The sequence below is a fragment of the Amphiprion ocellaris genome, chromosome 6 (assembly GCF_022539595.1).
Source record: "Amphiprion ocellaris isolate individual 3 ecotype Okinawa chromosome 6, ASM2253959v1, whole genome shotgun sequence".
NCBI lineage: Eukaryota > Metazoa > Chordata > Actinopteri > Pomacentridae > Amphiprion > Amphiprion ocellaris.
Genome location: NC_072771.1, coordinates 21,566,849 through 21,594,803, shown reverse-complemented (window position 1 = coordinate 21,594,803; position 27,955 = coordinate 21,566,849). Strand labels below are relative to the sequence as shown.

Below are 27,955 nucleotides of genomic sequence, written 5' to 3'. Positions count from 1 at the left end.
GGAAGAAAAAACTCAGGAGGGAGAGGGAAGGGTGAGTTTGAACAAGGTCAATATGAACAGAGAGCTGCAGGGCCACGTTCCCCCTCTGAACACTGAGCAAAACACAACAACTCTGTTAACATGAGAAAACAGCCACCAACATCTTAAGATGGATACAGAGGAGCGGAAGAGAGGCAGAAAGGCAGGAGGACAGGGGAGGTACATGTTCATCAGGTATGTGAAGGACACTATATATAGTAACTACACACACACACTTACAGTCACATTTATATCCTGTTTTCAAGTAAACCTCATAAGAAAATATACTGAAGATTGTCAATTTATGGACAGTGAAGTTGTGAAACGTCAAGTTGAGAGCAGCAAACAGCTATCCTGGAGAGCTTCTAGATTCCTTACAAACTGAGGTCTTATGCAACATTTCAGTTACAGCAGATGTCAGTTTAGGTAAGTCTTAAAGTTACATTTTCTACACAACTTTAGCACAATGCCAGCAGAAGGGTATATTTGTGCAAAGAAGGTGTACTTTATCCAGGCTACTGTCCAGCATGGAAAATAATTAGCTATCAATGGCCCTAGTAGACAACAGTGTTCATTACATTTTGAACAGAAAGCAATGTAAGTACTAAAATCAAATGTGCTTAATATTAGGACCATGAAGTGCAGGTGAAGAAAAGAATTGAAAAGGTTAAGAGTTTGGCTAATGAGTGCTGTGAACTGGATGTCCTCGTGGTAATATGATCTTTTAGATGCATACTTCATTTCCACCAACCTGCACAAGGTGCTAGTTTCCAGTTTAGAGATGGTTCAACTCTAAAGCTTCTAAAAATTAGTTTGCTTTTCCACAGGCTGGATATATTCAAACATCAAATGACGTTTATAAATGGCGTCGCAAACAGCATTCGTATTCATGAACAGTGTCTTTTGTGCTGGTGACTGCATTGTCATTTATAAATGCCCATATTTAAAACTAGTGCTGTCAAATGATTACAATTTTTGATCAGATTAATCACAAGGTTGCTGTGGATTAATTTCAAATAATCATGGTTAAATATCATTCATTTTTAATCTAAATTAATAGCATTTAATTTTGCATGCCCAAACAGACTCAAGAAAGAAGAGAATATATATGCACTTAAAGTGTTTATTAAACATTTTTAAAGGTTCATGTTAGAATCCCCGACTAACGCATGCTTTGCGTTGGTACTTTAAGCTGGAAGTGCTTCAGTGAAAAGAAAACTCCTGCCTGCAGAGTGTGCATATTACTGTATGTCGGCCGACTGTTCTGTCTTCGTTTTTTTGTATTCAAATTTCCCACCGAGAGGGCCAACGTCCTGTTTAGGCCCGACTAATATAGATTTTTTTGAGGCTGATGCCAATTCCAGTATTTGGCAGAAAAAAATTCTGATAACTGATTAATTGGCCGATTAATTTTAGAAATATATAATGAATAAAATAACTTCTTTTTTGGACCTTTAACGCTAACAGCAACAAAGATATGAATTACAGGCAGAACATTTTACTGTTTTCCAATATTTCATCCTTAAATGAGTTATGAAATACATCCTGTCTTGTATACACATGCTGTAAGCAACATAATGAGTGAAGTTACTGGCAAAACATTATTTCTGCAGCCCTCTGATGCTCTTTAACGTTAAATCACATTTTTACCTACTCCATTATTTTCTTTGCCATGAAGTCATGACTCATATGAACCAAAATAAAAACCAGACGCCTTTCTCAGATGTCAAAACATGTCATTTTTGACAGAGTTGCATTTTAAATATATAACGGTCACAAATAGTCCGACACTAATGTTCCCCCATAACAACACACAGTGAGTTGCTGTTACAGCATGGGTCACGTTCTGGTATTTTCTGACAAAGTAAAGCTAAGAGTGATATCATGACGGTTGCTGAAGACAAACAGTAATGTTAATTATTTGAACGTCAACTTTTTCTCTTAACTGAAACGGGAGACATGTTGAGTCACTGTTAATTTCACAACGTCGTTTAAAACTTACCTGTCGGTTCAGCCCACTCCTGTAATGTTGCCTGGCTGCAGCTTAAATGGCAGATTTCATTCTGCGCGACTCTGACACAACAGCATTTACTGTTTAATGATAAATTAGGAATATATTGGCGTTTGACCGGCAAAACTCCGGCCGCCGAGGATTATTTTGAAAATCGTCCGGCCGATAAATCAGTTGGGCCCTACTGTTTACCATCTTCCATGTGGAGTTGATTCTGCCACTACCGGATCAACTGCCCATTTGTGCATGCGCGACAGCAAGTCTACGAGGACAAACTACATGGAATACGTTGCCAGAGACGTTCCAGGGATTTTGAGTCATTATTATAGACTGTATATGCGCTGCAGAAGCGTTAATTGCTTTAAAATTTTGAATGAGATTAATCATGATGATACATACTGGTTTTGATTTCATGTCCTAATGCAGCACTTTTTCTTCCTCTTTTTTGGCTTAAGTAGACCAGCTCTGTTATTTTTTTTTAAATGCTGCTCAAAAAGTGATAGTGTCCATGACACTCTCAAGCCATGTTCTCCTGTTTTCATGGCCAAGAACTGCTTCTTGAGGTAATGAAAAGCCAAGAAGTGGCTTGAGATTAGGCACAGGCTCCAGACTAGCCCTAGATCTGCCTTGGTGAAAAGAGGAAACAGTTATGACAGACCAGTACATACCACTGGGACACACACTGGAAATCAATGCCCTGCAGCAGGATGCATGTGTTGCTTCAAACATAGTTGGCTGCGAGTCAACACAACATATCATGTCATGCACACACTAGGAAGTACTTACTATGCTTTTTTTTCAAGGTTGGTTCAAATAAACCAATATATTACTTTCTAGAATATTAGCTATCAAAACTAAACTTTGAAATATGTGTGGATCTACATTTTGCAAACAAGACTACTATCATTTAAGGATCACTGCAGATGCTGCTGCATCCTTTAGTCAGCTGATGAAGAGTAACATGACTTCCTGGAGACAAGCTTTACAGTCCTATCATTGCATCACAAAGCAGAGTATGTCTATTTTGTTCTCACTCCAGTATGTCTGTATTTTCTTTTCCTACAGTATGGGTGTATGCATGTCTTACACACTGTGTATGTGTTCTGTCACTGTGTTTCTGAGTGTGTGCCGTGGTGTACTGTGTTGTGAGCTTAGGTTGACATTCGTTTGACTGACATCGGGGGCGACAGCAGCACAGTAGCATATGGTAACCGCCTGCTAACCGGTAAAACTTGACATTAGTGCAAACAAGTCAGCCAAGCATGGCATAGTGTGCTCCTAAGAGGGTTAAGGGATATACTGTCAGCATACGGGGGGATAATAACACCTATCACAAGCATCATAATATTAGAAAAAGGGGAGGGGAGCCAGACCAAATAGACAGGCTGGTGTTGACTCAGATGAAATGGATGACAAGTTACACTGAAAAATAATGGACAAATTATAACAAGTCTGCTGTTGTGAAGCAGGAAATTCAGATCCCAATCTCAGCATTTTTTGGCATTACACAAAGGAGGAGGTTTAAGAGGAACTTTGAGTCTCACATCCAATATCTGGATAAATCTGAAATAACTGAATCATATTCACATCTGACTTTGACATGCTATTTTAGTATTAATACTGAAATTTTATCTTTCACTGATCCCTTTCCTTACAGACTGTCACACGTTACTTCCTTCCGCAATATTTATGTGAAAAGTGACAGTAAATACCTCATCTAGCTTGTTCGTCATCCTTGAATAAGCTGACAACGCATTTTTGAAAAGCAAGCTACAAAGGAAAGCAGTCTGCTTCCGTCACTTGCATATGTGTGCGCTTCTTTTTTTTCACCCGTCTGTTGCGCTTGTGTGAATGGACTAGAAATACATTGTATTTTTACACAAGACAAAATGTATCTCTGAAGTCCAGAAGTGATTCGAATAACTACACACAACTTTGCTTATTCACAAGGATTCCATGCATTTTATGCCAAAGTTCAATCGAAGATGCATGCTGATTCATATTGAACAGGGCACACAGATATACAGACAAAATCAGTTATCCACTGACCCACTGAGCTGCAGAAGACAAAAGAGCTGCAGACAAATCTGATCACCGATGCCATCTCTCCTCATTGTCTGTCTCCCTTTCCTTAGCACACACACAAAAGCAAACATATCTTGAAACACTCAGACACCACCATCACTGCCATGATTTGATGTACTGAAATGTACATTTCATATCCACAGAGAATCCAGGATAATATCAGTCTCAAAAGACAGATAAGCCTTCAAATAAAGATTCCATCTTCAATGTCTGATCACATACAGAGACAGAAAAAAGCAGACAGCTACAAGACACAAACATCTATTGGTAAACAACGATAAACTGCAGTTACAAATAAATGTACGGAATACTACTAATCATCTATATTTGACAAATAATCTAGTGGGACAAATAATTGAAAAACTTGTAGCAATGTCTGTAGAGCATCCTGTTTTATTTAAAAAAACAATTACTCTCCAAAACTGTATTGTCCACAGGAAAACCACCTGCCTCAAGTATCTATTTTATTTCTAACCACAGAATGGGCATTAACTATTAACAGAAAGATTTGCTGGATTTTTTGCCTCTCGCCCTAACGTACCCCTAGAACCTTGGTAACCCCTATTTAAACACTAAGTTTCCTCTCATCGATCAAAGTGTGGTGCACACAGTCCAGGAGCGTGACACTGGCAGTAGAGAGCTTACAGCAGGTTTCAACTATGACCCTAAGAGATTCTCAGTGTCTGATTATATGTGTGTGAGCAAGTGTGTGTGCGTGTATATCTCTGAGTGTGTGTGGTGAAAATTCACCGAGGGTCACCTATCTGCTCAACACTAGCTCCTCACAAAACTCAATTTCCTCCTCGAAAGTCCACAGCTAAGCACTTTTAACCTCTGCAAACCTGCTGCGATGGAGAATACATGTAAAATTTACAAGGCGACGAAAGACCCTTTACGTGCGTATGTGTGTGTGTGTGTGTGTGTGTGTGTGTGTGTGTGTGTGTGTGTGTGTGTGTGTGTGTGTGTGTGTGTGTGTGTGTCTGCATGTAATATTAATTGATGCAAACACATAAGGCAGATACACACACCTGTATCTAAAAAAGAAGGAAAAGCTGGTACATTACAGCTGTCAGGTGGTGAACATGCTGCTGCACAGGTTGATGACTTGTGCAAAAGACTGTGGAGGATTTTTCTGTGTGTATGTCTTCCTGTGTGTGCATGTGTGCGCGTGCGTGCATGTGTGTGTGTATATTGGCCGTAGAAGAGTGTTCCCAGTGAGAGAGTGAAGAGGTATCCACCACACACTGCCTGGAGCCCTCTGGAAGAGAGACTAAACAAGACCTTCCCACTGGGACACACATACACAGCCTGCAGCTGCAAATGACCTACTACCCACCTCACACACACAGACATACACACTCTCAGTCATGCACATACACAAAGAGGCAAAGCGTTTTTGATGATATAATTTGTTAATTTCAAGAGCAAAAAAAATAAAAAATAAAGTCAATTATCACACGTGGGCTAATGAATGTACATTCCCAAATAACGCTTCAAAATTAGCTATCCTCTTCTTCTCTCATTCTCTTTTCCGTTTCATCCTCTTGTTCTTTCCATCCTCTCAATCCCCAAGCAGCATGGTGACATGAGCATCTCTGTGTGAGTGCGCATGTACCACACCATTCAAGCTATGAGGTTTTCTATTCTACTTCTATACCTGTGTACTTGTTCAGTTTTGGGATCTACAGCAGTAGTTTCCTAACTTTTTAAAACCATGGCAACACATTCTAATGCATGCCTTCAAGCTAAGAGTGTAAAAGTAAATATCTATTATCAGCTTTTCTTTTAGGTCTACCTAGTGTGACAAATGTGTGATAAAATGTTTTTAAAAGGAAGCCACAAAAATTGGAAAGAAATCTTGCCACATCCCTGGCCAGTTTTTATGACACCCTGGGGTTCTGCAGCACCTACAAAAAAAAAATAGATCTGAAGTGCTACGTTTGAAGTCACACTATTCAAATTGGATTATATTTAGAGGAGGAATCCTCTAATGCAATTTGCATGTGCTAATTGTGTAAATTCGGAGGTACTTTTTTGAAAAATAAGTGATCTCTGCATTATAAAATTACCACAGTTAATTTACTATCTCTCAAGGCGTTAAAATCGACTTGTCCCATGTTTATAGAGGCCAGTCAACACTTATTAACACCACACAATTAGCAGTTTTTCTTAAATCCCTGCTCTTGGCCAGAAAGTTAAATGTCACAATGTACGCTAACATACTTTTGCAAATTATGTATCCAGCAGATCTGAATTGGGTGCAAATCACTGGTAATTATGGCAATCATAGGACCTCTCAAAAGAAAAGTCGTATTAAGAAGATTTTTTTACATTATAATTCACATCAAAGAATATGACCTGCACCAGTGACTTACAAAAACAATGTTAAAAACCATGTAATATGATCTTTTCCTATAGTGAGTGTACTTCAAACCCACGGTAAAGTGTCACTCTCATTCATCATTGTCTTGTGAAACAACGGCCTGTGTGTTTTCCTAGAGGAAGCCTGAGGATGAACATATCTTCTTCATATCATTCTCTGACTAACAAATACAGGCTCCCTGCCAAGAGAAACTCAATGAGACCACAATCAATATACTGCTACAAGGTGTGCACACACTACATAGATAGGGGATGATGTACGATTACCTGGAGCACATAACAATCAGCTGCATGCTCATGCAGTATGCACAAGCACACTCACGTATTGCATGTATACACACACACACACACATATACGCACACACATGCATAAATGCACGCTGAAAGACACTTAATATGCAAATAATTTTTTTACAACAGGGACACCACTCCATTGTTCATCTGGACGAAGGGGGGCAGATAGATAGATAAATAGGTCTCTAGATATCTAGCTTGGACGTCGGTTGATGAAATTGCACATACGGCAGCAGCAGTGCTGTTAGGACAGGGAATACCACCACAAAATAATGTTTTCTCTCCCTCTGATCAATTTTTAATTTGGCCCGTGCAGCCGAGCCCTTGGCGGGCCTGGCCCCGGTAATTACGGTGGGTTATTGACAGCTGCCTTCCCGCGGGAGGCTATTTAAAAGAGGTTTAACCCCAGAGCAAGTCCAGGCCCCACACCCGCCTTTGAAGGTGTCAAGTGCATTGATCTGAGCTGCGGGATGCACTGGGACCTTCCCACCTGGAGGTGTGTGTATGCTTGTGTGTGTGTGTGTGTGTTGCTTGCAGGGATACTATTACAAGGCCATGGGAAGGTAGAGCATCTTCTGACCCTTACACATACACACACACACACACACACATACACACACACACACAAAGTGTCCTCTGGCTAAAGCTGAGTAGCTGGATAGAATGATACCTGTCTGGTCTCGGTAGCCACCTGATGCCCCAAGATAGGCTGTGCACACACTGTACATACAATGTTATCATTGGCCTACACACACACATACAAACAGGTTAACTCACAGCTCAGGGGGAATTAGATGAACTAATGAGAAAGGAGGAGGGAGAACAGTGATTGGAAAGACAGAGAGGGAGCAGAGAGAGACAGAGGGATATCCTCATAGCACACAAGGCCATGACACAATGCAGACAGATGATAGAGTGTGCAGCCGATGTTGAAGAAGACATCATCCAGCAAAAAAAGAAAAAGGGGGAGGGGGGGGGGCATGACAGAAATTAGAAGAGGATTTCTGTGTTTGAGTTTGTCTGCCTCACTGCCCCCTTTCAGTCTCCCATTGAAATTCTGGGCAGATACAAACCCCTAGGCTTTTGACACACTTTTGAAAACACCACACCCCCTCTTTCTTTCCAGTGAGTCTCCAGTGTCTAGCCTGACTCACTATCAAGAGAGCTAGTGAGCGTGCTAGAGTGAGATGGAGAAAAAGGGGGTGACCGCAGCTATAGATTGTGTTTTTGCATTAGCAATTTCCATATTAAAAGTCATTCTTCAAGACAGGAAATGTTTGTGGTTTGTCTGTGGTTGTGTGTGTATGTATGTGAGTAGTTACAAATTTGATTGTTTAGAGACTTGACATTGTGTATTTATTAATTCATATGTGAATTAGCTAAAACACACTAAAAAGAGATCAAAATCATAAACTATTTTATCATGCTGAAGACATCTGACGATCTGAAAGGACTATCAACTGAAACTCTACGGCTGATAAATATAACTAGAGCAATTAAAAATATTGAAAAGGAAATTAGGTTTTACCCAGATGAGAATTTTTCCAAAAGTAGCTGATAGCTAGTGTCGCCTACAAAACCAAAAGACGCCAACTGAAAGAAAAGTTGGGAAAGAAGTTAAGAAGTGATGTAAGTAAAAGGACAAAAACTTTGCTGTATCACAGCAATGTGATACAGAAGAGTTAGGGTCTCACAACAGCATTCACGTATATTCTTTCAGTGTGGACACAAACCTAAGTGAGATAAAAGTCCTGTTAACTCCTACAGGTAATATAACTAATGATCTCACCTTTCAATATTCAATATTCACACCTTCCTCAATTATTCTGACTGTAACCTCACAGTCTGCACTCTCCCTCTCCAATCCCCCTTCCCCAAATGCCTTCTAAACCCCATGGCATGCACCCTCCACCTCCACCATCTCAGTCTCAGGATGCAGAGCATTGACAGGGCCAGAAGGTAATGATACAGCTGCCATGATGCAACAAGCAGACCTGTCGACTGTCAGGAATTGAAATCATGAAGGAATAAGCTGTCATTAAGAGGCCCTCTCCCAGTAGTGGAGCTGTCAGACGACTGCCTTCTGCCTACTCTCTCTCTCTATACTCCCATCTCTCCTCTGCCAGTCCCACCCCATTTGCAGTCACTCCCTCGTCCTCCTCTCATTTCTCTCTTGCTGCATCAATCCTTTCTATACTCCTCTCCTCCTTTCTTCTTCTGTCCTCTTCCAACCAATCATAATCTTTCTACCACTCTGCACCCCTAACACCCCCACTTCCCATCTTAGATTCCGCTTTTCCACCTCTTTCCGCCACTCTCAGGTTGTTTCTGGAGAAACCTCCTCTCACCTGTCATTTTACCTCTAGGCTATGGGAATAGCACCGCTTCCATGTGCACACACACATTCACATAAAGACAACATACATGAGGCCTGCACACACAGCACAAAAATTTCCCTTAAGCCAGCGATACTGTACGCAGTGTGCCACATGCCGCTAACACACCCTCTGCCTGATGTGATGCATTCCTGTCTGTCTCTGTGTGTCTATATGTCTATGTGTACATACTTTAGGCTTGTCTTTAACCAGCTTATAAAGGTGTCATCATCATATAGCACCATGACATAGACATAGGTTGGATATGAGAGGCAGGTGATGTACATGGTGTAAATGGTGTGTAAGACACAGCCTGCCCTGAGATTCACCGAGAATATGATTGTTTGTGTGTGCACGTATGTGTGTTATGTGAAAGGCCTGATTAACTATAGCGCAATCAGCTATTTTTCATACAATTGCGTGATTGGCAGTGGTGATCCCATTGGAAGAGAGGAAAGGCTGACTCTAGCTTCCAAGGAACATGGCTAAGAATTTCAGAGTGGTGCAGGTGCAAGCTAATACACACTACAGTGCACGTGTTTATACTTGTGCACTGCCTGCACACACACATTACTGTAGTACTGAGTCAAATTAATGGCTTTGTCTGTGTGTGTATCTGTGTGCATGTATTTATGCATTTGGCAAAGGCACAGCTTCCACAAATTTCCTTTCCAGGTGACCCTTTGCTGCACTCTTTGAACTTCCAATCAGTTTCCCGTGAGCAACATCGCATGAGCTGCACTCAAGGCAACAGACTGTTGCCACAAAACATTCTGAGGAAAATGGAGCCTAATTTAAACGTAATTAAAAAGTATGCCAAAAATGTCAAAATCTGACCCAAAACCACACTTGGCAAAGTCGGTAAATCAAAAATATTGAGTTGTTATGGCACCGGAGTTGCTCTTATGCAGCCACATGGAGTCAGACTGCTCCAATGAACAATTTCTAAATAAGTTTATAGTATGTGATAAATGACTGATTGGCAAGTCCGCTGCATTGTGTTTAGCTGTAGATCATATAGGTAAGTGGAGAGACTACGCACTCAAAATACGGACACAAAAAAATGTAATAAAGAAAAGAGACATGGTTAGATTTACATGATCAACACATTTAGTGGCAAAGATATTTGTTTCCTTTGTCCGGGAACAGAGACAGGCTCCTTGTCAAGTTTCAGATCTCACCTAGTCATCACCATTTCTGCTGCACCTCCCTTCCCACAACAACGTGCTGGGAATCAGGTAGCCACTTGGCTGACCGATCAGGAAGAGACTAAAGAGATCAATTAAAACAAAAAATAATGCATTACTCGCATAATACATCTATGAATGTTTGTCTTTGTGCTGTGCAGTCGATGAAAGGTCATATCTTTAAAGAGTAAGATGGGATTCGTCTGTCAGAGTGATGAATTAGTAGCTTGTACTGGTATAGGAGTTAACCAGATGAGATATTTGAGTGAAAATGAGTAAAGGAGGAAAACAGTATCATGCAATTACATGTCAAATAATAATAAATAAAATAATAGAACCAAAATAACTATGCCTATAGAAATATGAATGTAATTGTAAATTGGCAAATAAATTTAAGCTTGTGATTCAAATTTCCAGTTTTCACAGTTTTATAATGTTGACTATTGAGTTTCTCCTTCTTAGTTGGGAGGGAAAAAAAGTAATTTCATGTTTGTTTTTTGCATTGTCTTGACTATACATTTCCACACAAAAAATGACACAAAATATGAGCTACAATTTAAAGCAACATGATATACAGTCCATAATAAAAAAGGAGCAGGGAGAAGATAAATTTGAAATTAGTGGTCCCTATCCGTTTGTTATTTAGGTTGAGACAAAAATCAGCATAAACTACGCATTTTTCAGATGGTATATTACTTGTAACTCCTGTTTATGTGCTTTAACAGACATCAAGACAAATTTCATGGTATGACATAATAAACCACAAACATGTTCATAATAGATGCAGACAACATAAATTGACTGTAAATGTGTGTGGCTGTCTTTGCAGTGCACACACTGAGTACAAGGCCTGTGTGTGGTAAATGCCTGGATGATGATTTGTCAGGGTGCAAGAACACAATTTCTTGTTTACTATGATGAATGAGCAACACTCGCACTACATGCACCATGTTCTCTATATCTAGCTGTCACTTTGGCTCTCTACAGCACAGCCCTGCTTTCTCCAACTGTAAGACCGGCCAGGGTAACTGTTTAAGACAGTTTTAGGGTACCTGAATCATCAGTTAGCACACAGAGACCTCTCCCATTGTTGTACACAAAAGGACTATACACAGTAGGTAAAGCCTTCATGGTATTCACATAGACAAAACGAAGGAATGAGGGAGAGAGCGAGAGCAGAATCTCCCATAAGTCAATTTGAACAGCAGGCCAATGAAATTACATAGGTAGTCGTGGCCAGGCTGACAAATGAGCACAGAGATGGGGATGAAAATAACAAGACAGGCAGAGCCACCTTTACCTTGCTGAGACATAGATATATACAATTGTTGGTGATCATATGGTATGGAAAGAAAAATTAATCAATATTTTACATTACATTATCTCCTTCTCTCTCTCTGCTCAGTCACCCGTGAACACATCAGACTACACAAGAATCATGCCTCATAAGAACGCATAAATGTTTTCTTGTATAATAATGACCATGCTGAGGAATATGCTTCATTTCAGTAACAAGACAATATAAGCTTTCATTCTGGGTTGAGGACTGTTTACTAACAGTATCATTCGAGAGCATAAGTTTATGTTTGCACCTGTGAATGAATGTTTGCTTCTTATTTGTTTTCCTCTGTGATTATATGATGCTGTAGAATGCTGAAATTGTTCAGCATCATTTTTTTATCATCATTTCTCTTATGACCTCAGGGCAAAATTTTCTTTTCACTCTGCACTTGTGTAAATCGCACAATGAAGTTAAACTGAACTGAGTCAATCCAGTGAAGTAGAGTCTAAGGTATTAAAGCACACAGTAGCAACATTTACCCACAATCACATTCAAACCCAAAGCGAAATACATGAAAAACAAAACACCATGACACACTGCACTTCCAATTGTGCCACAACTGCTTCCACAGCCCCAAATACATAAGCCTGCCCTCCAAATAAACTGTGTGTGTTGTCACACTTGTCACACCAATATCCCATTAGGCTAACCATGGTGGCCGTGGTGGTTTAACTGTGGTGGTGACTTCTTCATTCAGGGACTCACAAAACCAGACATAGTAAATCTCATAGTTTCTACTTTCCCAAAGTGAAAAATAAGAAGAGAAACAGACAATATGCATATAAAGTAGACAGTGAATCAAGACAACATAATATCTTGGATCAAAGATCAGAAAAGCAGTTCTATGTCCAACAAAATAGCTTGAACTGCTTTTGTTGTTTCCCCTACCTCCATTGCTCTGTTAATGAAAGGAATCTGCGTCCCTGAGTCCAGGTCCTGATTGATGATTAGTCTACGGGCCCACTGACCGGCACGCACCACACCACTACCTTGGATCAGCACCAGCAGCTTGGATGGGTTGGACAAGGCATCTGGGCTCAGGTAGATAAAACTGGTGGGTTCATCTTCTGTAGCATCCACCTAAACATTCAGGAAACATAGATTATCATGTGTCACTAATGAAAATGTTCACTTTGTGACTTTATAATTAGATCAAAAAAATCCTGTGATATTGTCTATGGAAACAATGTTAGGAATTTACTAGTGTAATGCATATGACTTGTGGAGAAACTAACTCCTCCTTTTTGGATTAATATCAGCACACTAACCATCAATAATCAGAAAACAGTCATTGTGTCATTAAAACAGCGACGGAAAGAGGCTAAGTGAGTGAATAAGTATTTGTGTGTGTGCATGCGCTCCATCCACATCCCATGCTTCTTTGCATCCCTCCCAAGTATGCCTGGAAGAATCTCTAAGGAGACAAACACTGTCCATAAAAGCCATGGGTGGCAGCTGCAAGAACTTAATCCAAACAGACAAAGAGAGCCAAGTGGGGGAGAAAATCTTACCCTTTATTCTCTTGTGCTCCCTCATTCCCTCTCCCTATACTTGGCTGTGGTTAATCTTCTTAAAATCTGCGGTCACAAGTTCAATGCCACGCAGGTGGACGGACCCACCACTAACACACAAACACACACACACCAAATACATGCAAGCGGGTGGGCAGCAGAAAAGCCTAACAGAGCAATTTTCCAGAGGAATAATGAGATAAATAGGCCAGGCAGATAAACCAGTAAAAGTGTATGGGGGCTAATGAAAGGCGCTGACTCTGGCTAGGTGATTTATGGACACTGTTAGTGCTGGAGCTAACTCTGGCATGCTTCTAAACACCAGTGCTGCCTAACATCCCCATAAACGCGGTCTGAAAAATGATCACTACTTTTATAAACAGAAAAAGAGCAGGGATGGAGAGGTAAAGGGGGGCAAAAAGAGAGAAACATGCTTCCAACAACAAATAAAAGGGATCAAGTGTGTGCTCTGAGCCTGGATGAGCTGGGCAAAGAATAACTCCACGATGGCGGAGTAGAAAGTCCCCTTCAGCGCAATTGAATGCAAAACAGATTAAGCATCAACATGCTGCGCCTCTGTGCCTTTGAAATGACACGTCACAATACAGTTAATTTGTTGAGGAGACACTTTTGTACAAAGGATGTGGGCAGAGGAGGGGGGAAAGAAAGACAGGGAGTAAGAGAGGAACTGAGTGAGATAGAAAAAGAAAGACAAAGACTGATAGAGAATTGGGGGAGCTGACTCCTCACAATCCCCCTTTCTTTCTTTTTTTAAACACAGGACACTCAATATCATAATCAGACTCTGAAGCCTAAGCATTTACGTCAATTTTCATATTTAATACTCTCTTTAATCTTCAAGGGCATAAATCAAAGAGGAAAATGCCTCTATTCACTATGGGTACTTACTGGCAGGATTGCTTTAGTCATGTTGCACTTTTTCTCCAACAGCTCATAAACATACTGAGTGATGATCTGGAGGGGAAAGAAAAAGACACAGAACACACACACACACATAGTGAGACATTACAATGATAATACAGTCTAATGCAATTAGTATTTTTATATTGCTGTTGATACAAATCCATCCAACAAAAGCCAACTAAACTCTGTGTGCATGTATGAACAAGTAATAGCATCCACTGTCATGCTTACAAACAGAATAAAAAATACTACTCAAAATCCTCATTTGCCCTCTGGTATGTGTGTGTGCATGTGAGTGCACATGAGCTACTTGAAAGGCTCTGGATCGTGCTGTGTGCGGTGTGTGTTTGTGTGTGTGTGAATCACAGTGCAGTGAGAGTGTTGAGGTTGTAAGTGCCAGGAGAGGAAATCTCCTGTACAAGCGAAGGGCTGATGTAAGTTATGTTTATCCCCGCAGCCACAGCACTAAAGAACCTTGTATACCAAGTCATTCCAACCCAGGGCCAAGCCTTTCATGGTTCAGTGACATTAACAACATTCTTTCCCATTTTCCTTATTTTCTCTTCCTTCTTTTCTTCTCTTAACATCCTGCTCAGCTGAGAAGAGAGAGAAGCACTTTGCGCAACAGATTTCAATTTTTGATCAGGTATTAGAGAGCGAGACAGGAGTTAAGAGTGATAACAGATGACAGGGCACACAGTAGGCAGTAAGCTGTTCTGATTCTTCCTCAACACATGCTATGACAAACCCTGTGTCCTGTACATGTCACAATGATATCATGTTCGGCGGATGGACCACAGGGACAGCTGAGCAACATGCTGTTATTTATGCTGTGAAGTCTCACTTTGGTTAGCTTTTGAAGCATCAGCCCTACTAAATCAGGAAACCAAAGGCCAGTGGTGGCGCCACAGCTACAAAGCGTATCCGAACTCCAGTCACGCTCAACTGACTGACCCCAAACACAAACAAGGATCAACCAGAGACTGTCATGTCTCCCAGCACAGAGTGGGATGATGCTCAAATGTCATTATTGCATGCAAAGAGAGGGACTGCAGTGAGCTTTAATAGTAACAGTCACAAGACTTGTACATGTTAAATATAAAACAGGCTGGCCATTTTTGGCTATTAACAAATTTTTAAAATGTAAAACTGTAAAAATTGACATTAACAAGATGCAAATGTGTTTCAAAGCCAATCAAAAGTAATATTACTCTGTGTAGTTTGTAGAACAGTTCTTTAAAGACGTGAAAAAATCTCTCCCCTTCCTGCTGCAATGTTTAGTGCAAGAATGTATTGGATTAGAACCAAAAAGTGAAAAAAACTAATAGGATTCTTTTAGACCACGATCTGCTTAGTTTTTGCAACTTTTGGCACACACAAAATGAAACATACTCTTTAGACTAAGCTTTGAAATGTCAACCACAGGACAATGAAATTCTGCATATCCCTAAATTGCATGTTCCAAACTAGATAGACTTTTGAAACAGCAAGGCCAAGTGCAACTTTAAGTACTGAGAAAGAAGCACTAAAGAATGATTTTTGCCTTAAAGTCAAACAATAATTTTCATGATAATCATAATACCATAAGACTATGCTATCTTATGCCCAAAATAAACTCAATGCTAAATTGATTTACGGCTTAAAGAACAACATACAAGAATAGCATTAGATATTAAACACATATTACCCTTATGAGAGCCAATCAAAGGCCAGGAGACGGACCAAATGAAATGATCGATTTCACCATTTGACCCTGTGAAGGCGGGGGGGGACCAGAGGAGCCGCAACAACCCCATCTCACCCCACAAACCCCCAACAGCTAATTCAGTAAAATGTCAGCTGCTCTGATGAAGACTAAAATGATTCCAGGCCTCAGTATGCTAGTGTTTAATGACATCAATAAGCTTCACAGGAAATTTCATTTGCACTATGTTATTTGTTCTGTGCCTCAGGTGGCTCAAAAACCAAGCGATATAGAATAGAAGAAAGACTAATGGGGAATCAGAAAAAGAGAATAAGTGGGGAAAATGTGAGCTTTTCTGTGTGAATATACTGTCACTGCTAAAAGAATAATGTAAATTCTAAACAAGAATCTAATATCCACTCTTGTACATAGGCTGGAAGATAATCACATCTATATGCTTTAGTTCATAATGTAAAGAATAAGAGCTGAAGAACAACAGTACCAGCATTCAACTAGACCTACATCCAAATTGTTTTTAGTAAAAATGGGATAGACTCAGAGCATACATACACACACAAACACGCACACGCGCACACACACACACAGGCAACCTCCTTCTGTCTGCCTCAGAGGACTATGTCTCAGCAGCTGATCAGTACAATAAGAAAGGCCTCTTTGTCACCTAATTACCAATGTGTTATTAGTGCTTTAATGAAATGCCTGCAGGAAGCAACGCTGAGTGTCTGTATTGTCGACGTCGGACGATAGGATGAGCATGAGGAGCGGATTTGGCAAATAATATTAAGACTCACAAAGAGAAGGGAGGGGATGAGAGAGACAGAGAGATGAAGCAGGGGTGGGTGGATTGGTGGCCACCTGAATCAGTTCAAATCAATAGATTTCCCTACCATAAATATGCTTACAATGTTCTTTTAACCTGTACTAAATATCTAATATCCATCAATCCTGTCATTATGGACAGTTTATGAAACCTTTGCAACCACTGTAATCCTCACTGAACAGAGGGATAAAGCTGATAATGTATACTAAAACAGCAAACCTTCTGAGAGTGAGCTTGGGACAGTCTGATATAGACCTTTTGCAGCTGAGGTCACCTCTGTGTCTGCGGTTTGTTTGTGTGGAGGAAGCATTGTGGCGATGAACCAAGCAGAGGAGGATCAGGGAGGAAGGAAGAGACTTAGAATAAGGCTCAGTGGGAGGAAAGAAAGAAGACAAGAAGAGAGAGATGGCGAAGTAATCCCCAGGAGACAGAGTCTCGTGCCAGCTCCCACTGCGGTGAACAACTGAGGGAAGGAGCAATGGAAGAGGAGAAGGAGGGGGACGGAGAACAGTACAGTACGTGGCCTTGATAAGAGGCCTTTGAGTGGGTGGGCTGTGACATCAGCTCCTCACAAACTGCTGGTCATCCCCATAACAGTCTCTTCATCACTCACATACACACTCCAGGTCAGGATCTTAATGAATGCCATTGCAGCTGCAAGTAGATATGCTTTAAAACTCCTCACTACAGAGAAAAAGACCTCCCACAATATGTGTGCATTTGTGTCTCAGTTTGTGTGTGTGCCATGTGGGTCTGCTTGCATGTGTGTTCTCTCTTCTCCCACTGATTACAACAGTCATGCCTGGTTTGGCTGACCGCACCTGAGGAAATAAGGAGATGATCCTTCCCAGGCACTCACAAAAAAAATGAGGGGAGGAAGAGAACCAAGACAGGAAGAGGAGAACAGATCAAAATGCAAGATGACAACATGAGGAACAGAATTAAGGGAATGAGAGAAAAAAAGCAAAGAGAAAGAGAAAAGAAGGATAAAAGTTCGAGGATGATAAGAAAGAGGTAGGAATGGTAAAGGCTGAGATGGTCAAGGGCAAATTGAAAAACTGAGGTAATAACAGGGAGATAACGCCACAATCCAAAACCAGCCCTCAAGAGACAGTGATGAAATATGATTTATGTCAATTAAGTTCCATTAGCAAAGATTAATGTATCATCAATTTAGAAATAAAAATAAAGATGAGAATGAAAATTGACAAATTACATGGACCAGTAGGTGAAAGGGTCATCAAGATGTCCACCATGGCAGCATAAGTTGCTTGGAGGTGGCTGTGGATCAGGAGAGGAGACCTGTGGGTGGTGTAGCGCTGCCTGGACACAAGCCAGGGCTTGATCAACCCCATCTGGCTCGCCTGGGTGATGGTATCTGATGTTGAAAAACCCGAAACACCTGATGACTCCAGGACACTTCACTGATGACGTGTCCTGGTGCATAACGATGATGTATGTCAAAAGTAAATCATCCAAAGTCACAGTTACAGAGCCACTTCAAGGCCTTGTGACCCCTTCAGTTTAAATAATGTACTTGGAGACATTTCTAACACTTACAAGGGCCCATGAAGCCCCACTGGTTGATTTGAAAAACTATCCTCGCGAAACCATGTACACAAACATACCAAAGACGACAACACATACTGTGTACAGGCACACAACTCTTGTCTCTCAAGTCCAGAGCCCTCTCCAAAAGCCACTTAGCCATAGAAACCAGAGAGCAAGAAGAGGCATCAAAGCTGTTTATATAATGAAACTGAAAGAGCTGCTCTGTGCCGTATCACTGACTGCACCCAGGAAAGCTTTCCTTCTTCTCCAGAGAATAGAGGAAAGGAAGAAAAAGAAAAAGAGAAGAAAATCCCCTCGAACAATGCAGCACAACAACAGCGACAACAACAGCAAAGCATACTCAGAAAAAGAAAGACTGTGAAAACGAGAGAGAGCGTGAGGCAATAGAAAGGTTGTTTATTTTAAGTCAGCCTCGTGTACCAACAGAAAGTGTATTAAAATAGGCCCTATTGTTGTGAATTTGTGATCTGTCAGTGCGTGTGGGAAACAAAAAGAGAGAGAGAGACTGCCGTAATTCCCATGAGGTCGCTGTCAGAGGAGAGAGGGCTCTCCAGGGGAAGAGAAAGTTCTCAGATGCAGACTGATAGACAGACTGTTTACACTTAGCGTGGATATCCTGCTCTCTCACTCCCTCTCTGCCCTCCCTGCACTACTCATCCTAATGGCATCATAATGACCTCCTCAGGTGTTAACTGAGAAGCCAGCAGAGGGCTAATTCAAAGTAAAGTATTGTATGCCACCGTGGGTGTCAGCAGTAGCGACAGATGTCTGTGCTGTAACTACCAGCCCTCCTGTCTTTTTTCTATCACCCCCCTCCGCCCTCCATCCCCGTCCAATTCCCTTTTCTTTCATCAACTGAAATCCACCTCACCCACTGCCTGCAACCATTTCTTTCTCTGACTATGTCTTCTTCTTCCTTCTTGCTCTCAGCAGAAGCTGCAGCAGCAGCTTAAGTGTTTTGGGAATGGAGACGTGATGGCAGTCAGTGACTCAGGGCAGACAGCTGTCATTTATAGTTCCTCTTTAGAGAGATCCCATTAGCTTCCCAACAAAATGATCCACAACTGTTATGGGGCCTCCTGGTGTTTTAAGTACAGTAGGCGGCCTGTCTCCTGGGTTCCCACCATGGGCTGGATGCAGCACTTTGTGACTGCTCCATGACTTTTTATAGTTAACACACAGCATCTCTTCAGCTCATGAGCATAATCCATTCCTTATTGGGTAGTGTTATTTATTAAAAATGGACAAACATTCTATTTTTGCTTGTTTAAGAGTAGGAAAAAGCATGTAAAACAGAGAAACATGTAAAACCTTTAAAGTGACTTAATTGTAAAATGTCTTCATATACAATGACTTCCTGAAACAACTTGTCTCTTTTGGAAAAAAACAAACAAAATTTGTACTATCTGATCAAACTGAATTAAATATCCACACGTTTTTGTTTAGACGCCGTTGAAAATCCATAATGTACTCCAAAAGTGTACTGTTGCAGAGAGCAGGGGAGTCAAAGGTCCTGTTTATACTACACTTATACAAACACAGTCGTGTTCACAAATGAACAATCAACATGCAAAATATATGTGTAGAATATGATTGGGATACACCGTATGTAACACTACTAAGCCAACACTGGCAGATGAGAAAAACTGTTTCAGCAATGTCAGTTCAGAAAGTGTGTTTTCAAGTTAATGTGTAGTAACGTAAACCAAGCCTTCAAATCAATCTCGGTTTGTCCAAGTCCACAATTATCAAACAGTTGGCCACTTAATGTCCATATGTTTTCCACAAGGATCTGTATGTTCTTCACAACCAGCGCTACTTAGACTTACTGCACTGCATATGGCTGACTGGGGCTAGTATAAAATACAGAGAAGCCTACAACATAACCACAAACAAAAGCATTTAGCAGTTCAACACTGTCTGTTCACGTGTGTGCACAATAGCTGGCTAGTTCACTCCTACCTACATGTACCAATGGAAAGTCTTTCACTTAGCTAAATTTTTTGGCAGTGCAAACAAACATAAGCACCATAACTAAGTTAAACAGTGCATATTTACAGCCCTTGGCAAAGTGATGGTCACAAGCCAAGCTAAACGGTTATCAGTTACAAATGGTAGAATACACAGTAGTATTATTGATTAGCCTACACTTTATACTGCTGGGATACATGTAAAATTGACATGAATTACTTCAGATAGTTGTCTAATTAAATAGATAGTATGACAATGAATGAAATGTTGCTGAGGATGCATGGGGTTGGCACCTCATGGCCAAAAGATATGATTTAAACTATCTATATACTATATGTATGTATGTGTATTTGATCTTTATATTAGGGCCCAACAGCCTGAGACTACATCAAAAATCTATTACATTTTCATGTGAACTTGGTTTGTGGATTTTGAAATATTTATGGTCAGAAAATATTTCAGATTTCACACAATTCCGGGTCAGTAGTCAAATAGAAGCAGGTGGCACTGACAATGTTAACTCATCTGTCCAAAAGCAAAAAGATGTCCTCAACTCATAGCTCCTCCCTTGAAGCACATGTTTAGAGTGTGCACTGGTGGGTTTCATCTTCTCATTACAGGCTTGTTAAAGTAAAACCAGCTTCACACTACAGGAAATTAGCTCAAGTTATCCTCATCTCACCTCCCTCAAAAATCAGAGGCAGAGTCTGTTCTGGGATTTTGGTCGAATTGATGTTTGGCCCAGATTATTTGGTAATATGAGGGTTTTACAGATCCAGTCTTAAACCTAACAAACAGCTTCCAGACACATTGGGGTCAGTGCCGATAGTATCAAACATGTTTCATATTTATGAGGTATGATCAAATACAATTATCATGGAAATACCCCGAGCAGCACATACTGTTGCCAATCAATATTTAAAAATTCCAGCCCTTGAGGCTAATGTTAGCAACAGATATCATCTCTCCCAGACAAATTTTTCCTTCTGCTTTAGTTTTTTTTTTTTTTTTTCCTCACTACAAAGTGTCATTAGCATTGCAGCAAGCTGTGCACCACACTCTCCATTTTGTTTACATCTGCCTCACTATGAGATTATGTGAGGTGGTGCACTGCCCCCTCATTGCTCCCTCTGGTGTCATAATCTTAATAATATACTATAGTGTGTGACGCACCAGTATTTGTAAGTCATGAAGTGTGTGCAAGTATGAGATTAGAAAGAATATCTGTGTTTTTTCTAATGTATCTGATGCAACCAGATTTCAAAATCTATTAGGATTTTCAAAAAAATCCTAATAGATTCAAACTCAAATTGGCATTTTAAGCAAAGAGGTGCAGTAAACAGCACTCTTCAACTGGATCAGATGTATTCAAAGAACAATCAGAGAGACCAAAAGTGACCACACCATCAGAAGATCAATAAATCCAACTTTCACAGACAGACATAGAAAAGCATTTTTACCACAGACAGAGAATGTGCTAAATACAGAACACAAGACTCCAATCAGCAAAAATCCTGTCAAAAGAAGGCTGCCTAGTTGTGGTCTTCGGGGGACAAATAACAGTCTCTAAAGCATTTCTCAGGAAGGAAAACAAGGTCAAACTCTTGGGATGGACTCAGACATACGAGCATTTCAGAGTGGATAAATGGAGAAGACATAGTCCTGCTTACCAAGGAATATTTCAGATTTATGGCAGTAACAGAAGTGTTGATGTTTGGAGATAAGAAGAAGAGAGAATGATACAGCACTGTGTCAAACCCCCAGCGAAACAGTTTGGCGTGAATATTAAAGACTGGGGTTGTTTTGCCTACTCTGGAGTTGAACACCTACACCAAATCAACTGCACGCTGACCCAGAACAAGCTGTGCTCCATTCTTCAGAGACATGCTCCACTCTCTGTTTAGATCTTTGGGGTGAAGGATTCATACTGCAGCAGGATAACGAGCTCAAACGCACCTCAAAGCTTTGCAAAGGAATACTGAGTGTCATGAACTTTCCTCCACAGTCACCTGACCTCAACCCCAGTGAACATTTAACGGTGCATTTGAAGACTGAGAAAGCCAAACATTCCTGACATCATGAGAAGGTGTTTGTGAAATAGTCACATCAAGCAGGGATATCACTGTTTTTTAGGTTTCACAAAACTTGTGGAATTCATGCCAGCTCCAAGACATGCTCTCACTAAAAACCAAGACGCTTAGAAATTCTGGTATATTTTTTAAAGAAATTCAGGCTTTCATTACAATTGTTAAGCTTTTATTATCATTTGTAAGTAAAGGAATAGCATTTGACTAAAAATGTATGCAAAATAGAGGTATCTTCACTTGCGGTCTCAGACTTTGGGTTCATGCTGTACACACAAGACCAAGGCCTTAAAATATAACAGAGAGACAGCAGAGAGTGCAAGAAGCACACAGAGAGAGCTAGAGATACATGATGAGACTGAGAGAGAAAGGAGAGAAAGAGAGAGGAAGAGAAAGAAAGAGAGAGAGAGAGAGAGAGAGAGAGAGAGAGAGAGAGAGAGAGAGAGAGAGAGAGAGAGAGAGAGAGAGCTTTCTAATTCAGCCATCTGGCTAGCTTTACTTCATTATAATATTCTGACTGTGTGTGTGTGTGTGTGTTTACAAATTTGTGACTGCCTTCCATTCGACAGATGTAGACAGAGAAGAGAAGAATCCTCATTTATTAACAGCTTAATAGAGCTCCATCTGGGCCAGACCCTATGCTTGTCTTCTATCAGAGAGATTCATCACCGAATCACAGGAATTAGACTACAACTGACACCTACACAGGCTGAGGTGACCCTGCTGCACTGAGCAACACTGCACAGATAGCCTGCACTGTACTACAGCTGTAATACAGCCATTACATTGACAGTCGGAGCCGAGGATGGAAAACCTTACTAATATGAGCAGTCTGTGGGTTTTTTCATCTTGGTTTGCCTAATATTTTGTGTTTGAAGACAAATAGAAAACAACAAAGAATATATAAGATTAATCCAACAATTTTACAAACTGGGAATAACAAGGAGATAAATCCTTTGAGTTTGCGCTAAACCTCTTTATTGAGAGAAAACCACTGATGCTCTTTCTTAGGCTGTAGCCAAACCTTTAGATGAAATGGAGAATCTTACAAAAGGCATCAGTAAGTGAGCTGACTCTGGAGGGAAAAGGGAAAAATAGCTACGTCCTCCAAATATCCCAGCTTCCCATGGAAAACTTCAGTTCAGATATTTAACAATCAGGTGCTCCCTGAGTGCATTCAGAAGTTTTTATGCCAGAGCTTATGGTTCTGAGAGACATCATTCTCCTACTGGAAGTTTTCACTGATTCAACACGCTGTACTTGAAAAGTGCATGCAAACAGTTCAATATGAGTATTTTATTGATGTTTCTGTCCAATTTCCCTCAGCATGCCTTTTGCACGTCCTCATAACTAATTTCCTGAATTTCAATCACTGATTTGCTACTACTCTTTGAAAGTTGTAGGTCCCCTCTATTTTGCCACTGTTTTTATGCGTGTTTTTTCTTATTTATGCAGTCAAACATATGTGCTACACAAAATGTGTTAACGTGTTTATCTATGCACATCACAGTCATTCTGTCAAGTCAGCTTCTAACAAATAACCCGCTGTTCGTCTTCTCTTTTTCTTCTTTTTTGTCTCTCTAATGGGTTTAGTGGCTTTCATATTTTCTTTAAGCTATATCTTTCTTTCATTGTAGAGTAACCTCATGTCATACCATCTCAATTTCTTTTCATTATAGATTTGTTTAATGATTTTTACTTATAAAGAGACAAACTTGATCTGCAATCAAATTTTGTGATTAATAGGTTTTCTCAGGTGTTGAACTGGAGCCCAAGCATGTCTTTACCCTCATATGTACATAAATACAGCCAGTTGCCCCCCAACAAAGTGGACCAGTGCAGCCTCTTGCAAATACCATCTGCCAGTCTCTCAATATCATACTATGAATATATGGCAAAACTTTATAATTATTTTTTAGTGATGAAAAATGATTCACTGCTCTTGCGCTCCACCCTGATTTTGTTCCCATCTCTTTCTTTTGCTTGGAGGCCATCACACCAACATTCTCGTTCTCCCTCTTCCTATCTGTCCCTCCATTCAGACGAGGCTGAAGTGCAAATTGGACATCTGGTGCTGTGATGTGTCTGACAATACAGCCGCCACCCTCCCAGCCCCCTCGCAAACGTACAGACACACAAAGACGCACACACACCCTGAGTCCTCCACGCAAAATACATAACCGCGATGACAGAGAGACACTGAAAGGAAGAAAGGAGGGAGGGAGGGATGGACAGAGGTATGGAGGAAGGGAGGGAGAGAGAGGAATGTGATTGAACATTAGGGGGGCAATGATGATGCCATTCTATTCACACTGCCAGGGGCAAACACATGCACCCATGTCCTTGTGCCATCTCACACAGCTCTCGGGCTGAATGTAGCTAGTTCTCAGACCGTCTCAGGTGGCAGGCTGACAGAGGACATTACAGCGTGTTGTGGTGTGGTGTTGCTCCATAACAGACCTATCTGCATAGAGGCTTATTTCTACATTTACCCTCATGACATCTGAAAAAGTCTCTCTTCCTGTCTGACATAAAGAAATGAAAGAGAGTGATGAGATAGAAGACTAGACAGACCAACAATGGCATACAGTGAATAATCCAAGCAGAAACACATCTGCATGTATTGAATAAACAGTCGCAGAAATAAGAATGCAGGTATGGCTGTGTGACACACACCCTTAAACCCATAAAGAGGCTGACTAAGCAGCGTAACCTACTTTTACAACCAAAGGCATACAATTCAGTAGTTGTGTCTATTTATAATGGGGCATATTTCTTACCAGCAAAAACAATGCATTTGTACTTGCAAAGCTGTGTGAGAGAAGCACAGTATTCATTTTCTTGAATCATCTGTGGCCTAAAAACAACAGACAGATAATATTGCTTATTCAGGTAGTGCTCCTTTCTTCTCAGCCAGTTAATCTCCAGCAGCACAACTCATACAGTATTTGCTCTCATTACACAAGCTCGTATCAACAGGGATTGACACCGTTTCCTTTTTCCTTCTCTAAAGAAGATGCTTCTGTCAATTTTTTAATCACGGGATGAATAAAATTTGCATACATCTTGCTTGATGATTATTTGCTTCCTCCAAATGTTTGCCCCCCCTCAGATGCCTGAGTTCAGTTAGTTTAAATGTCTGTGTGTTCTTTCAGGGCCTCTGCTTTCTTGCTACCAAATGTTTGTTTCTACATCCTTTTTAGATGCTGGTAGATGTGATGAAGTGTCTGAGCAGGCAAAAGAAAAGAGGAGAAAAAAGTCTTCACAGAAGGCTGGCTCTCAAAGGAGCTACTGCATACCTGCATTGGAAATAATAAAAACACCCAGGTAATCCCACAAACGGGTCTATCACTTTGCTTTGAACTTCAAAGAATGCACACAACAATTAAAAGCAACATAGTAGGGGATGCAAATTATTTTTAAAAAAACTGATTACAAAAGAACATTTGTCTCATTATCTTAATGCATATTGCATGTGGTGGAACTGTGGGAGTGTACTAGAGGTGAACTTTAGGATGGAGTATGTGTGAGTATAAGGTGACGCAGTGAGACAAACACAAAACTTCATGAGAGCATTAAGGAACTTCACAAAAAACATGTCAGAATGAAAATCATAGGTATTTTATGGCATGGAATTCTTAAAAGTGAAGTCCAAAAGTGGCTCTTAGTGTCAATACATCACATATTCAATGCATTTAGTGTACACTACACTAAAGAACAATTATCTTACTTCAAATTCAACTCATGGTGACTATAACAATGAAGAAGAAAAGAAAGTTAGAAAGTGCTGAACACATGATGTGTGGGAGCGATAAAATGAGGCAGTACTAGTAAAAACACATTACTAAATGACAGATAACATACAAGTCAATTAAAAGCAGTTTTAAAAATATGTTGTTAGCTAATGTTTAAAAGAATATACAGAAGTATCTGAATGGATTATGAATTCTAAAGTTTAGGAGCTGAAACAGCAAAAGCACAGTTCTTTTTGTACAGAGTCTAAAATTGTGTAATGAAATGTGAGAAGAGCTTTTTCTGGCAACCTCAGGGTACATCTAAAAAGTAAGATATGTACAGATGGGTGACAAATTAAAGTAAAGCACTTAATTTTTACAATCAAGTGATCCGGTGCTGGGTTCTGCTTTGGGAGGGACATTTTGTTGGCATGCTTTTGGTCCACTTGTCCCCTTAGAGGGAGGGGTCACTGCAAATCAATTTGTTCTGAGTGACCACCTTCATGCTGTGATGAAATATTTCTACCCTGATGGGAGTGATCTCTTGAAAGATGAAAACGCCCGATCTCTAGGACACAAGCAGTCTGTTTCATGAGTATGAAAATTATGTCTGTCATTTGCTATGGCCTTGGTAGTCAACAGATCTCAACCCAGTTAGACACTTATGGGAGATTTTGGACTGACAACAGCTCTGCATTACCATCATCAAAAGAATTGTGTTCATTCCTCAAGAGTTCCAGAGACTTGGAAAATGAATGCCTACGCACATTAAAGCAGGTAGTATGTGATGGACCTTATAAAGACAGTTTGTTCGCTTTTTCTTTGTTACCAATCTGGGGTCATTAAAAGCGAATGCGAAGAGATGCTAAAAATTGGTGTTGTGTTCTTTTCTTGTGGTCAAAAACTGAGCTGTTGCATTTTGGAACAGATAAAGATGACTTCGTGCTTTTTTACTGACTGTAGCATACATACAGTCACAGTAAATGAGATGAAAGGATAAATTACTTTTTCCATCTTAGTAGGCAGAAATAAAAAGCTTGATTACAGAGATGATGATCTAACTAATCAATTTAGTCCTAAAGAAGTCAAGCTCATTAAACTGAAGGAAACTGCTGCTGTCCAGTCGACAGAAATCAATAGGGCTGACAGGAAGGTATAATATTATCATCATAGAAATAAACTTATAATTATAATCATTTGGACTATTCTTTTAGAGTCTAGTCACAGTAGGGATGGTGCAATACCAGAAATCTTTTAATCCATATAACTGAAATCCCACTATTCTTGATGGTAAACTCGATACCAAAAATAATACATTGTTCAAAATACATATTTCAACACACTTAATTTAAAAAAAAAAAAAAAAAAACAGACTTAGTCACAGTGTGCTAACACACATGTATCATGATATATTTTGACAGACTGAATGGCAATGATGGCAGCCTGATAATGTGAGAGATTGAAAGTTATCCTACACAAAATAACATCAGTCTTTGTTTGCAAAGCTTACACAGTTGGAGGTTTTTCATTTTTTCATTGCTCTATGACACTTCTTGCCTGCTGTCTTTTAGTTTGCCACCACCATTGCACATGTTCTTGTTATTCTCCCATATCGTCAGTAACCATGACATTTACAGTACCACAGGATTTCAGAATTCAGAATGGCATGAATCAAAGACATCCCATACAAAACATTCAGATATAATTCCTTAAGTGGCCAGTTTAGAAATCAAGAGTGAATCCAGCTTCACACTTTAGAATAAGCGTCTCCAAATTTCCACCTCTCGTTATAAAACAAAGACTTGACATTAGAACAATTTGTTTGGAAGATCTATATGTGAAAAATTCCCTCTACCTTACTCCAGTGTGATAAAGCATGTTATGGATTTCATTTGTGGCAGCTGTTTGTATGCCAGAACAAGCACTGCAACATCTTGTTA

The 27,955-nt window shown here is 40.2% G+C and overlaps 1 protein-coding gene across 1 annotated transcript in view; it reads right to left on the bottom strand.

Moving 5' to 3' along the window:
- The window catches only part of fam172a (family with sequence similarity 172 member A), a 157,844-nt gene that overhangs the window by 122,882 nt on the left and 7,007 nt on the right, over positions 1 to 27,955 (bottom strand). Inside the window, exons 5-6 of the mRNA XM_023273696.3 lie at positions 14,115 to 14,180; positions 12,583 to 12,774 (exon numbers count right to left, since the gene is read on the bottom strand). Coding sequence (XP_023129464.1) covers positions 12,583 to 12,774; positions 14,115 to 14,180 — 258 coding nt within the window. The remainder of the gene's footprint in view (positions 1 to 12,582; positions 12,775 to 14,114; positions 14,181 to 27,955) is intronic.